The 15,320-nt window shown below is 31.5% G+C and overlaps 1 protein-coding gene across 7 annotated transcripts in view; it reads left to right on the top strand.

Annotated features, from left to right (window-relative positions):
- The first annotated feature begins 783 nt into the window (after nucleotides 1–783).
- LOC106476030 (protein sprouty-like) overlaps nucleotides 784–15,320 on the top strand; it is a 27,326-nt gene continuing 12,789 nt past the window's right edge. For 3 of the 7 annotated variants that reach the window (XM_022381145.1, XM_022381119.1, XM_022381177.1), the window contains exons 1-2: nucleotides 987–2,743; nucleotides 12,172–12,283. In XM_022381145.1, the coding sequence (XP_022236853.1) occupies nucleotides 1,513–2,385 (873 nt within the window). In that variant the 5' untranslated portion in view covers nucleotides 987–1,512 and the 3' untranslated portion in view covers nucleotides 2,386–2,743; nucleotides 12,172–12,283. The other 4 variants (XM_013936737.2, XM_022381200.1, XR_002609610.1 and 1 more) reach the window with 4 other exon arrangements.

The raw sequence follows: 15,320 nt of genomic DNA, 5'->3' as shown, positions 1-15,320 counted from the left end.
ACGTTATGATGTGTTATTGATTACAATAACAATACAAATGATATACATATATGAGAAAAACATAAGCGACTGCTTGTCACCGTTTCTATGACTACCAACTTGTAGTTACTAATGTCTTCCATTCACGTTATAATGTGTTATTGATTACAATAACAATACAAATGATATACATATATGAGAAAAACATAAGCGGCTGATTGTCACCGTTTCTACGACTACCAACTTGTAGTTACTAATGTCTTCCATTCACGTTATAATGCCTTATTGATTCAATATTGTGTTAGTTATATGTATTAATCACAGAATTTTTTTTTCCACAATAAAATTATTTTAAGTTCTGAATGTGTGTGAAAGAGACACTCGATTAATATTTTAAAGCACCAGGAAAAATATGAGTGTGAAAATGTATAATAATTTAATTTACATTGTCAAAGTTCTATATATCTATATCTATATATATAGATATTGATTTCAATAACCAAATTTAGTAAAACTTTGACAAACCATTTGTAGCAAAATATATATATTCTATTTTGTTAACATTGTGTAAGGGAATGCGAGGCACAGTTCAGTACTGCTATACTATATTGGTGTCAGCTACAGCTTCTATTGTCTAATGTTTCTGTATTTTCAATTAATTGTTTGTGTTGTGATACGTCTGAAAAGGATGCACATATTTTTCATTCAGTCATTGCACATCCTCCAAATATTCGAGTCTTCCCTTCACACACTATTGTGGACTTTTCCGGAAGTCGACGTAGGAGAGAGGCCAGCTTTTAGTGTCAAGTTACAGGACGATAACCATATTTGGAAAGCCATTCATGCAGTCGAACGCCCGAGTCGGGTAGAACTGTAATTAAACTAAGGCAAGAGAACAGAATTATAATCGAATAATTTACTTTTCGTAGAAATAACTTATGTGGAAAAGTTGAGCCTACTGCCTTGTTTATCCGTCAAAGTGAACGCTGTTGTACTACGGTAAGTGACGAATTCATTCACTAACATGTCACCCATTCATAAAAACGTCAGCAGCTACGAAGCCTGCCGTTGGTCGACTTAAAGCGCGTGTTCGTTAGATCTCAGTGTTCTGTAGTCACATTACTCAGTAGCGTCTGTAGGGCGATAAAGTGTAAGGTTTGGTTGCAAAATTAAGTATTTGTTTCTGATTTGTACGTTGTCATTTCACCCAAATAATTTTTTGTTTACTCAGTAATTATTGAGTTTCTTCTAGTTTTGAAAAAGCTGTTTGAGAAAAGTTTATCTGAATCTAAGGTGATACTAGGCTTTTGCTTGCTTGGCTAGGAGCCAAGTGATAATAAGCAGTTTACTCATTGCTGTATTCAAGCATTTGACCTCGAACTCTTAACGATTCTCGTGTTTTTTACAGAGCCTGTATCTACTGTCTCTGTGGTGTTTCAAAATAATCGTCCGTGTAACAAACAGTAAAGAGAACAGTTCAAGCCGCTGGCATCTGTATGGATACAAGAAGAGTCAATAGCTGAGCTGTGGTACATGGCTCAAAATGGCGGAGTGCCACCGTCTGCAAGTCTCCTGGCTCAGCCGGGGTTCCCGGCGGCACGTGCACAGCAACCGCCGTCGGCTCTCGTGCAAAGTGATTTTGTTACTTTAGGACATCCAAGGCCAGGAGGCGTTCGAAAAGAAAATGTGTATACAGACACACCACTGAGAGCTGAGAAGGATGATCATAAGGTATCAGTCCATCTTCCAGTCCCTTCCCAAGACAGGCGAATAATTCAAGCTCAGGCAAGTAATAATATCAATCTAGGCCTAACGCGGAATTCATCTCAGAATTTTGGGCTTCTCAGATCACAGCTACCTGTGACAAAACAACCAACTGTGACCTCTTTCAAGAAGGAAAAACTCACAGATGTACCAAATGATACCTCTGACAGTTCAGAAGATAGTCACGCTGAGTCCATAATTTGTCACGAATGTCGCAGGTGTAAGTGCGAATCTTGTCGCAAACCTCGGTCTCTCCCTTCCAAATGGATTTGTAAAGACAAGTACCTGTGTTCGGCGGACTCCGTTGTGGATTGTTGTTCATGCATGTGTTGTGTGAAAGGTGTGTTTTACCATTGTGCAAAGGATTATGAGCTAGACAACGATGTGCCCTGTGCAGATGAGCCATGCTCCTGTCACCCTCAACAGAGGTGTCAGAGATGGGCAAGTTTAGGAGTGCTCTCTGCTTTGTTACCTTGTTTACTTTGTTACTGGCCATTGAAAGGTTGTGTTAAGATGTGTGAAATGGGATATAGTCGATTGTCGAGTCCAGGATGTCGATGTGTCCCTCGACGAACAATTAGGTCCCTTAGTGCAGAGAAAGCGCCAGAAAAGGGTCTTTTAGACACCAACTCGGACTGCTAACTTCCACAGAAGCTGGACGGGTTTTGAAGTGGAAAAAAAAAATGATGTAACGAATAGTGTGAAAATATTAGCGACTACTCGAGCAGTTTGTCCAACCGGTGGAATTGACAACATTGAGTCCAGAGGGTCGTCGTTTAATGCGTTTTCCACGGTTCCATTTGAAGGGGTAACACAGCTTTGCAAGAACCATGGTCATCAGTCAGTTGAGTGCGTGTGTCCATGTGCTTGTGTAGTTTGTGTAAAGAAGCTGTTGTAACAAATTCGAAAAGGATTTCCTTGCTTTACGGTTTCAGTAACGTTGAGGATTTGAACGTAAGAGAATTAACTTCACTTGGAAAATTAAGAACAACGAACAAAAGTAAGCTTTTACTTCACTTTGTTCTTACGATAGATAACCAGAAAGCACTTTCGCATTTTTAATTATTTTCAGATAGTTCCCACATAACTTAATTCTACTGATAAATTTTTACATGAACCTGAAATTTACATTTCACTATAAAATACTTGTTAAGTTAATTTCGTTTTTAAGTTGTATATTTTTCCTAATTTGGCATCAGTCACGTACACTCCATAGCTAGTTCAACTTTTTAGAATGGTAATTTATCACCTCCGTAAAGTAAAAGTGAAAGTAGTTCAAATAAAGATGATTATGTTATTGAGAGGTATGCCATTTTATTATGTTTTACTTATTGTTAATCCCTGCGGCTAGATGCCCGAGAACCGTGTAAAAGTCACCATCTATATTAACTTGGACATAAATATGTTACGCTGCGTCTGGGGCCTTGTTCTGTTGAAGGCTATCGTATCCCCGAAATGGTTGTTGATGTACACAAGACCTATGCGCACATTGCAGTATATTACACATGCTTGACTCGTTAATTGTAATATTAACACAACAAAAAGGTTAGTATAATAGTGACGAAGTATGAAAAGCAATAAGCTTTAATATATGTAAATTTGCATACTTTAACTTTTGTTCCATGCTTATCTGTACAACAGTTACGAAATTTAGTTTTTTTTAAAATATACAACATATATATATAAACACATCAGATATATGTTTATCAAAAAAAAATTAAACCCTAAAATTATAATTTATAAGACTATCGATTAATAGTAATTCAATTTTGCGAAATAAGTACGCGTTGTTATTGCTGTTGAAATTATGGATTAAATCCTTTTCTGAGTCGGTACAAAATCATAAGTTTTTTTTTTTATTTGTACTACGTACAACTTGAAACCTTGTTACTGTTAGGAATAATATTAAGAAAATATGTTGAAAACAACATTACAGTTAATCTTTAAAAAAGGTTGTACGTTATATATATAAAACTGTTTAAATACTATAAACAGCAAGAATGTCATATAATGAAAGAGCTCACGACTGAAAAAAACTCGACAACCCGAACGCTTTTCGGAAAGTAGTTGAGAAGTGAGAATTACATTCCAAAAGTGCTCGAGTTCTCGAATTTCTTGAAGTGTGATTTTTTTCCCCACATTTTTTTATCTGACGAGTATTCTAAATATCAGAAAGTATTATGAATATTTCGATGGGATTTTTACATTATGAGTTACAAGCCTTGTGAATATTTAAGAATTCGGTTGTTTTAAATCAACTTAAATATTTGTTCATCCATTTACTAATTTGGATACCTCTGTTAAGAACTTTATTAACCTTAAACTTCTTTGAAACAATGGTAGAATATTTTAATCTAGGCTTATCAATTTTCGAGCATTAGCCTCATTATCGCTTACGTCCATTTACTTGTAACGTTCAAGTTTTCAGTTTAAGTAAGCGCAACACCGTCTTGTAAATATTTTCAACTAACCAAATAACATTTTGCGTGTAAGCCACCACGCAACTTTTGGAACTAGCCTCAGAGCTTGAAGTAGTATTTGTTAGGCACCGGATTAAGCCATTGTATTTGAAATACTTTCACATTTGCAATCTGTCAGGAGGTTTTGTGTACAATTTCTCTATCTCTTTATGTATATCTTCATTTCACGTGTCTTATTCGTAATTATTTTAAGCACAGAAATAATTGTTTCATTGTAATTTGTGTTTAATTTAGTTAACACTATTTCATTTAAAATACAGTAACCATGAGTAGCGCTAGTAAAGTCATGACTCAAAGGTTAATCTATCATCAGTTGTAAATAAAGTATCGTACTCCTCATGGTGTATTAAATTAGGACTATGTATGAGTGATAAGAAAGTAACAAGAATTAATAGTTCAGCATTAGGGAATGTTAAACAATAGTACATATAATACGTAACTATGAAGCCAGTATATGGAAATAATGTAGTAAGTTTTTAGATATATATTAGACAAAAAAAAGCTATTGGTATTTGCTTTTTTTTTTTAAACATACTGAGGGAAATTGGATTTTAGATGTCAACTTTGTATTCTATAAAATTAATTAATGACAAGTTGAAGTAATTTTATTAGGATATCTGAACAAAGGCATGCGTGAATTGCAGATAGGAGTAAATATTTAATATGTTGTTCAAAACTGAAGACACAAAAGTTACCGACGCAATGCAATATGTTTTGAAAGACAAGAAACAAACAAAACAGCGGATCATGTGATTAGAATTTTGCTGCTGTTGTTGTTTGAGAGTACCGAGTTTAAACTTTTTAGGTCAGATTAATTGAACACTACACGAAAATCAAAACTTATGTTGCTTTTCTTTTCAACATTGGTTTTTTAACCAAAAGAGCATCGATTCAAGTGCTATTAAAACATTCGTAGACTTGAAAACAAAAATCAAAACGGGCTCTTGATATCTGCATTCCGCGCTATTAATGCCTTTTAGTTCTCGGACAGTTTTGATTTGCAGATATTTGAATTTCTTGTCATCGACGTCTATGTAAACCAGTACATCACTCTTTAATGCTTCTGTCATGTTATATGTATTATTGTAACTTTTAAGTAAATGAAGTCAAATTATTAAATTAGAAACAAAAACTTATCCGAAGTCATAATGTATAGAAATTATGTTGTTGTTTTCTCTCTCTCTCTCTCTACACACACACAAACACACACACATATATATATAAAAAGTTGTCAACATTCTTTACTGTAGGCCATTCATAAATTTCTGTGTTGTAACAGCTATACAGAACTATTAACACTTCTATCCTTGTGTATATACGTAGTAGGCTTTCAGTAAGTTGTGTAATTGTGGAAAGGTATTTATTGTTGGACATTTCAGCGAAGTCGCAATTATTTTATATGAAACGTTATATTTATTTCCTAAAGGTACAAAATGTTGATTCCGATTATGCCGAATGGCCAATAAAGATTTCAATAGCCACGAAAACAGTGTTATTGTAGTTTTTACCATGATGTAATTTAACTCAGAAAAAAAAAAGCTTCAATAATTATTCATTGAAGTTGGAGTTCATCAAGTGCAAGCAGTAAACCTGAATTTTTGACAAGAAACAACTGTTTACGTCAGTGAGGGAAATCGAAGAAGATGGCGCACATTTGATCGTTCTCATCTGAAGGTTTTAAATATTTTTCATTGAAATATAGCCAACTGACATTTTTGAACAGTTGTGTATACGGTTTCTCATTTCTATGTGTGTTAGAATATTAATTTTGTCAAAAAATTAACACCATATAGTTGATTGTTGAAACTACGTTCCTTTTTTTTTTAACCAGTTAATAATATTTACTTGGATGGATAAAATCCAATGTCTGGTAAGCAACGATATGAAAGAATTCGCTTTGTGACAAATATTTGAGGAAGAGGTACAGACAGGATTTAGCACATTGATGTTTGTGATGAGGGTTCGAGGACAAAAATTAATACAATTAAATATACAGATGTACTTCTTAGTCATTATTGTGAGAATACATAGTCAATTGTCATTTGCTCCTCCTCTTTTTTCCAACTCCAGTGTGTGGAAAGATCGATACTAAAGTTTAAGGTTTCCTGTACAATAAACATATTTTATATTATTTATATGAATACATAAGGAATGAATAAGAATTAGGAAGACATTTAAATAAAGACAATTAACGTAGCACGTGAAAAGATATTTACTTAATCAGCAAAATCTCTGAATACTTCCAATTCGTTTAATATGGATAGCTTTTTTGGAGTTCAAGAGAAACAAACAACAACTGCGCATCTTATAATGTTAACTATCACTGAATTTACTAAAAATATATAAATAATTTCAACAGCTTGTCTGGCTGAATAATTCACAAGAGTAAATTAGTTGCATCAGTGTAGCATATTCTTGAAATTCTCATATAAATATAGGATCACTGTGAGTAAAAGACTTTTCTAAACACCATACGATTCACTCATGTTATTACTGTAGACATATACTGTTGTGGACATCAATGTTGATACAGGTTAAAGATTTCTTTTTACAACATCTGAAACACTGTTGAACCTCAGGCTATCCTGATAATATTCTTAGTAAAATCCACCTTGTATTTCAAAATTGAGATGCCCTTTAAAAAAAATATAAAACCATTCTATGTTTTGAAAAACACTGGGTATTATATCTTTATTTAGAGAAATGTTTATTCTACCTAACCAGTTTTAACTTATGAAGGTTTACATTATTAACTTATATTTCTATGAACGATCATTGTTATAACAAAGATACTGGCTCTATATTAGTGTCACAGTGGTTTTTCATAAGATGAACCGTTTTTACTTTTTTTTTGCTGAAAGAGTATTTTTTATTTGACGTGTATTACTTTTGAATTAAGCTTTTAATTAGCTCATAACGTAAGCAGTTTATGTCATTGAAATTCATAAATATACTTTGAAATGTGCAGAACCTACAAAATTGCTAGTCATGACGTTGACAACGACGTTAAAGAAGAAGTAAAACGTTTTACTTTGAATGGAAGTCGATCAAACTTCTGTTAACTGCAAAGACGAGACTGCACCAAGTCTGTCTCATTCACACTTTGTTTGAAAGCAACTTGATGTAAAATTTGTTATACTGAAATTCGCTTTTTACGAATATAAGGTTTCTTGGTGGGGGTGATCGCATTACGCCATTTTTCTCCAACTTTACTTGTAATCAAAATAGACAAACTTTTTATAACGCTTGTTCTACAGATGAGAATGTTATTTTTTAAATGACCAAAAACTGTGGGATACTTCATGCCATTATAAAAAACCAAAATTAAAAAACTGTTACTATCAGGTTCACTTTTGTCATCCAGAGCTCACCATAAAAATCAATATTTTGTTGATGAATTGTTGCTAGATTCGATTGTGTGTAAGTGTATACATCTATGGAAGGTTAATGTGATAAATAATGTTAACTTCTGATCAGAGCAAGTTACCTATTGATAACAAACATTAACTTTTAAATAAAAAAGAAACTTTGAAAATGTATTTGCCCAACGCGAGGTACATTCATGAAGTAATAATAGCTGATATATTTTTAATAATTATAAAAATGAAGAAAACATTTCATTTTTTGATAATTAGCTAACCATAAAAAGTACAAGCTTAACCTTTTCGTGCATGATTGGGCAAAACGAATTTATTTATTTTTTCAACGAATATTTAATCATAATAACAAGTAATACATTAAAAAATCAAACATCATGTGGCACTGTCATAAAACGGCTGGCATCATTTAGTGCCGTCGTGAAAGAACAGGTTTTAAAAAGTTTATTGTTATACAAACGAATAGGCCCTAAATTTGTAATAAAAGTTTCGTAAACTGTAATTTTTTCACATTCTTTATTTTAGGTTCAAAATCAGAGACGACTAAATATAGCATTTCATATCTATCTTTTCTATTATACAAACGAAAAATACATATTTCTTTTATAGCATTTCATATCTATCTTTTCTATTATACAAACGAAAAATACATATTTCTTTTATAGCATTTCATATCTATCTTTTCTATTATACAAACGAAAAATACATATTTCTTTTATAGCATTTCATATCTATCTTTTCTATTATACAAACGAAAAATACATATTTCTTTTATAGCATTTCATATCTATCTTTTCTATTATACAAACGAAAAATACATATTTCTTTATTGGGTAACAATGAAATGAAACATCGAAAAACAAAGTTTATTTTTATTTAAGCAAAGACGAACTTTTTTTTTACTTTTTTTTATAAAACCAACCATAGGATTTCACAAGTTGTTTTTTGTAAAAAAAAAAGAAAGAAAACTTGAAATTGACAAAGAAAACGAGGTCGTGGGGTTGTAACAGTTGTGTGACTTAACACAAGCAGTGGCGTATACATAAACTAAATAGTAGTAGTACAACATTTCGAAGAAACTGGCTTAGGTTTTTTTTTTTTTTTGGTTATTTCGTTGCAGCACATATTTCCTGTCATTAATTAAATGTTTAAGCTTCGTTTCTATCAAGGTTTCCGTTACTTCTCTGGTAAGGGACATCTGACGAGTTGTTTTGCCTTGTCATATCTATAAGAAACCGAAATTCCAAAAAGTATTCATAGACATGCGCTTCTAGTTACAACTTTTACACACACACAATAATAATTTTTATCTTTTAAGTTAGAACATTTTTACAGCCTGCTACTCTGCACTCTAATTATCGTTATTGGAATATATTTTTATATAAATTGTTACAGAAACATACAGTTTAAAGATTATATGAATCACTGGGTTTCATTTTATATAGGCCTTAAGTCATTGAGGTATCTTCGATAAGATCAGTTCAATTTCATAATACAGTTATGTAGCTACCAGTGTGATATGGCATCGTATTAAATATATATTTTAGCATATATATATATATATATATGTATGACAGCAAACATGCAAACAGTAGCAGGCTATAATTAACTTCTAATCAAAGTAAGCTACCTACATGAGATCAATACCAAACATTAACGCCGTAGTTAATGTAATATATCGTACTTACTGGGTGTATGCAAAGTCATATAATAAAAATTGATGATTAAAATGCATTGATTCATCATTTGAGTACTCTCGCTGTTAACGATGTTTGAATGTTTCAACTTGTGTATATATGAAGCGTGGTGTCTCAATATAAAGTTCGAAAATAACAAGCTGGAACATATAAAACAGAAAAATATAAATACTATTAAATTCGATATTTGTGTTCCTGAGCAAAGAACAGGTGTAGATCTTTGTTTTGTTGACGGTGACTTGAATATGTAAACAGATAAAAAAATGAACAGTAAACAAAGTATTTGTAGTTAAAAAAACAACAACAACCCATTTGACAAAATATTTGAGTCCACAGTAAAGTATTAATTCAGGTTTCTGTTTTATTGATGCTAACTTGAATATGCAGAACAGATAAAAATAACAATATTAAACAAAATATACGAGTCCCTTGTAAAGAATGCACGCAGGTTTTTGTTTCGTTGTTGCTGACTTGAATGTATAAAACAGACAAAAAAAGATATTAGACAAAATATTTGAGTGCACAGTAAGGAGCAAATGTAGGTTTCTGTGTTGACGCAAGCAATTTCAAACACTAGGGGGCTAAGTATAAAATCGCTGAGACTATTGCAACATCACTGAGAAGTAATCACATTCACACCCATTGTGATTTTGTACATCTACTTTATTTATCTAAGTAAAATTGTTGAGTTTAGACTTATCTCAACGCAAGGAAACCATTTGGTTGCTCAACTGATAAGTAGCAAAAAAAAATATGTCGTTTACTTCGTTAAGTATGTTTATCAGGCTAGTTGCGTAAAAATAGAACAAAATAAAAAACGTACAGTTGGTGTACTAAGCTAAGAGTACGTATTCAGTTACCAGATGAAGTAGTGGCTCTTCATTTGTTGAATAGCATTCGGTGCACACGTAAGTATATATAATGATACATTCACCAAAGCTAAAACAATTTGAGAACTTGATCATGGTGTAAAATACACTGACCATTCAGTCGTTCATCCTTTTTATGCCAAAGTAGTATATTATGATGAAGACAAATTTAGTCACAAATACTTCACACTACATAAACTATAATTCCTGTTGCAAATCAAATTATATTAATGTTTGTTTTGTTCTACACTGTGACAAAATATACTTATCTGGCTATAAACATTACCAACTACAAAAATTAAACGAGCTAAAAAATAAGCATTAGAATGAATGGTGTCAGCACCATGATTAGCTTTAATAGTATGTGGTAAATTCCCATGAACTTGAACTTTATTATTTGTTTTATTTCATGCATTATTTAACCGATCTCTTTGGCTCATGCAACCATTATAGAAATATTGATTTAAAATATTTTCTCTTTAATTTGAAGACAATTGACCTTGAAAAAAATCTAACTGTAGCTGTAAAACAGATGGCATTGTGAGATAACTAGGTTTTAAAAATTTTTTATAGTGTTAATGTTGTTTTATTTTGAAAAATATATTCGTGTGTATGTGCCAAAGTTACCTCTCGTTTGTTTTTAGAAGGTTGATTGAAATTTAATTTATGTCTAATACCAGAAAAAACAAACAAAAAAGCAATTCTTTTTCTGGGCTACCCTGTTTACTGGCGTAAATAGTTGATTATAGTAAAATAACTTGCATTATAACAAGTTAATACAAATGAATGTATATTTACTTTTGACTTCCTATACAAGTTTCATAGAATACATTCAAAACTGCAGGTTAAACCACTGACTACTACTATCAACCATGAATTGTAACTGCTTACACTTACCACCCATATACAACAAATGTCATCCATTACTGGGCATGGACGACACATGTGCAGCAGTTCATCAGTTGTAAACTAAAGTAGTCTTAAAACATTAAATGTGGACATAAAGTAAGAATTATCAAACCAATATAACAGTTTAGACGATTATCAACAAGAATCAATTACATTAGATCTTTCAACTTTTCCATGTTATGTGTCAATTTTGATTTTATTCCTTTGCAAACATTATGCAGCAGTTCATCAGTTGTAAACTAAAGTAGTCTTAAAACATTAAATGTGGACATAAAGTAAGAATTATCAAACCAATATAACAGTTTAGACGATTATCAACAAGAATCAATTACATTAGATCTTTCAACTTTTCCATGTTATGTGTCAATTTTGATTTTATTCCTTTGCAAACATTATGCAGATTCGTATGAATCAGAATAGTGAAAACACCAAAAATTACCAGCTATGTTTAGATAAAACTACCAGACCTATACCAGTAGTAAATCTAAATAACACCAGCTATGTTTAGATAAAACTACCAGACCTATACCAGGAGTAAATCTAAATAACACCAGCTATGTTTAGATAAAAATACCAGACCTATACCAGGAGTAAATCTAAATAACACCAGCTCTGTTTAGATAAAACTACCAGACCTATACCAGGAGTAAATCTAAATAAAACCAGCTGTGTTTAGATAAAACTACCAGGAGTAAATTTAAATAAAATATCAAAAGATACCCCAAACTTGAGATACAAGTTTATTTGAAGTTGTGACTAATGAAGAACTAAATCTTAAAACTAAATTTATTATAGATAATCTCTAATTTGAGAACTAATACACTCAGTTTCATTGTTCTAGAAGTTTTAACCCCCCAAAAAAGTATGAAAACTTTAATGTTTTAAGCGTTTGGATCCTCACTGAGTTGGAAACAACTATGTTTTAGTTCAGCTATTAATAACACGAAGGTAGGTAGCTGCTTGTATTTGATATGCATAGAGGAGAGCCCTCTAGAGGACGAGGGATAACTTACTACTGCTGAAGCTATTAATACAAGAACAACTGTCATCCTTTTTTTATTTGAACTTACAATGTTTACGTTTTTTTTTCTTCCAGAGTAACAGTGTCGTGGGAAGGTATACATCATCTACCACACTCAATGTGTCTTTGTGATTTGTATGTTGTATATCATAATAACTTACCTTACTGTGTGAACAAGTACACCGAGGTTCGTCCTTTTTCTATATACATGTATTGTTCTGTTTAGGTTAAAATACGAAAACAGCCTTCATATATAAATGTGATGAATATTAAGTGTGTTTACCATGTGAACATAAGCAAGCCGAACACACTAAATTATATTTTAGGGAAGACATTCAGAACATTATTTAACAAACAATATAAAATGTGCAGATTATTACTATAATGCAGTTTGAAAGCCCGATTATTGTAAAGAAAAATTCCACTCATCATATGATTTAAAATATTTAATTTCTATAGAACTCAAAATTTGCTAAGTTGTATTGGATCATTAACTGAGTATATCTTGTTTGCAGAGTTTTCAGCTAGAGTAACATCTCAACAAGCCCTTTGCCTTAAAACCGTGCCAACATTGGGGTTATCAATTAATCTCTCCAGTTTTAAATGCCTATATTTTCTTATATAGAATTGACACTATGTTACTTAATAAGTTTATGATCTCCAGGAATGTTAACCGTTTAAAGCAAATAAGTACACCAATCGTCCATCTCTTGAGTGTAAATTGAGATTAACTTCCATATACGAATATCATAGTATTGCCTCCGAAAGGATATGGACAAGAGTATCAAAATCATGCCGATTTTCTGGCTGAAGATATTTTGTTTCATGTTTCTAGCATTTCCGATCTATCTTTAATAATAATCTACATTTTCGAACCCTGGGTTTACTACAATGTAAAAAGAAAAAAAACAAAACACGAAATGTTATATTTCTGAACGAAAGTACAGTACTTATCAGTAAACTATAAAACATGTTTGTTTGTTTTTCAACGACAGTAGATAATAGTTCTTTTTCTTTTTTTTTGCCCAAAGAGATTTTGATTACCAATATGTACTTAATAAAGTGAAATATCTAAATGTTTATTTGTAGTTAATATTCATTTAATTGGTTTAATACGATTAGGATGATTATAACAATACAGACATATATTTTCTAAGTACCTTGAAATATGAAAACGAGCAAAAAGCAACAATAGTCTCTGACAAGAACAACTGTTAGTTCATAGTATTCTTACACGGCGTAAATATATTGAACAAATGCCTTTTGTACGTTGTACTGTGATACAATATACTTGTGTTACAAATAACAAACGCTGATTTCTTGTAAGGTTTGCCCCCCCCCCCCCGTGGCACAGCTGTATTCTAGAAACCGGGTTTCGATACCTGTGGTGGGCAAAGCAGAGATAACCCATTGTGTAGCTTTGTGCTTAACTTCAAACAAACCAAATTTGTAAAGTTTGTTCAAAATATTTCTTATTGCCCTAGGCCTTATCAATTTTATTGTAAGAATTTCAATTTTGGGCTCCGTACGACTATTAAAGACTTGTATAGTCCGTATTTATATATATATATTAAAAAAAAAGATCATCATCATTAGATATTTCAGGCGAACTATTAAAGTAAAAATTAGTTACACATGTTTTACACACAAATAGCTGTTCGTAAAATTACTTAAAGTTAAGTAATGTGATCTGAAATTAATTTTTTTTTCAATATTTGGGGTCGTGGGTATATTGTAAAGAGTTTCTACCATACGTCTGTACAGTACCACAGAATGTACTTACATTTTGAATACTTAGTTCATAAGACGACTGCATGATAATATCGTACTAGCTTTTATGTTTTCACTTCTTTCTGCTTCAAAGTTCTTAGAATATTTTAAATAATTGTAGGTTCTTACCTAGCATTGAGCGCTGTAGCCTAGTTTTTAAACACTGCATGAAAACACTCACATGTGTATAAGAATTACTATTTTGTAGCGTTCATTGATTAAACTTTTTATTACATAAGTATGTTGGAAATACTGGAAAGATCGTGCTTGTATCTCCCAGTTGGTATATACCCGAACACTAACGTGACTATAAAGCATGCAATGTGGCTATCGCCAGAATATATTTTAACCCTTTAGTACATTACATATAACCTTGACAGTTTTGTACTCTTCTTATTGTTGCATCAACGAAGTACTTTTTCTTCTTCTAATTATTATGCTTACTTTTGTCGTTTTAAATGAAGTATGTTAATGTTTTTTGTGAAGAAAGACACTTATTGTGTGTATGGTGATTTTTTCTCCTTTCAGATTATTATTTTTGTTAAGTATTATTTAGTATAGTTTCAATAAATATTATCAAACTTGATTAAGATTGTTAGCAACGATATATATACATGTTTATTAACTACGATGCAGACTTCAACTTTCAGAACATGTTAATAGCTTTCATGAAATTCAGTATATGTTACCTTTAATTTGAGTCCTTTTGTTTGATCTATATATCTCTTATAAAAAATTATCTAAAATTTTGAAACAAACATTATTCGTTTTAAATTTATATTAATTTATCAAGTTTTAAAATCAATTTGTTGAAAAGGGTTGTCTATTTAGCTTTAGTAATAATTAACAAACCATTGTATATGGTATTAAAACTAATAGTATGGCCTTCTAATACTTATCAAACTGTGCTTAATTTTGTAAATATATAAAATAAGCTCTAGTAACAAATAAAAGAACTATTAAGAAAGAGATACACATAACATATAAATCTGAGAACGACGGATATATTAAAACTAAATATAGCTTTCACATCATTTAATTGCCATCATGCCAGTTGGTGACATTTTGGAGAAGGTAAGCATTTAAATATTTGTTTAGGCAAGTTTGGAAAAGGAGTGCTTATATGACTATACTAGTTTAAAAGCCCGTCAAAAATGATGGGAAACCATTGTTCAACGATTAACGAAAATTATAGAATTTAACTAAAAGGAATTTGCTTGTACCTCCGAAATACGCCTACTCTTCACTTATTTCATCAGTCTCGAAGTAATTCTTTAATCACCACATTTTTAAAGGTCAAATAAGTAACATATGTGTTAAAATACCAAAATAATATTTATTAATTAACATTTATTTACCACTTAACTTTTTAAACACTGCCTTAATGATTAGTAACAGTAGGCATATTTGTAGTCTAATTTAAGCATTAGGCCTAATACATAAACGTAACGTAA

Source organism: Limulus polyphemus, unplaced genomic scaffold, assembly GCF_000517525.1.
Source record: "Limulus polyphemus unplaced genomic scaffold, Limulus_polyphemus-2.1.2 Scaffold6, whole genome shotgun sequence".
Taxonomy (NCBI): Eukaryota; Metazoa; Arthropoda; class Merostomata; order Xiphosura; family Limulidae; genus Limulus; species Limulus polyphemus.
The sequence above is the reverse complement of the archived record's forward strand: the minus strand, read 5'-3'. Positions and strand labels throughout refer to the sequence as shown.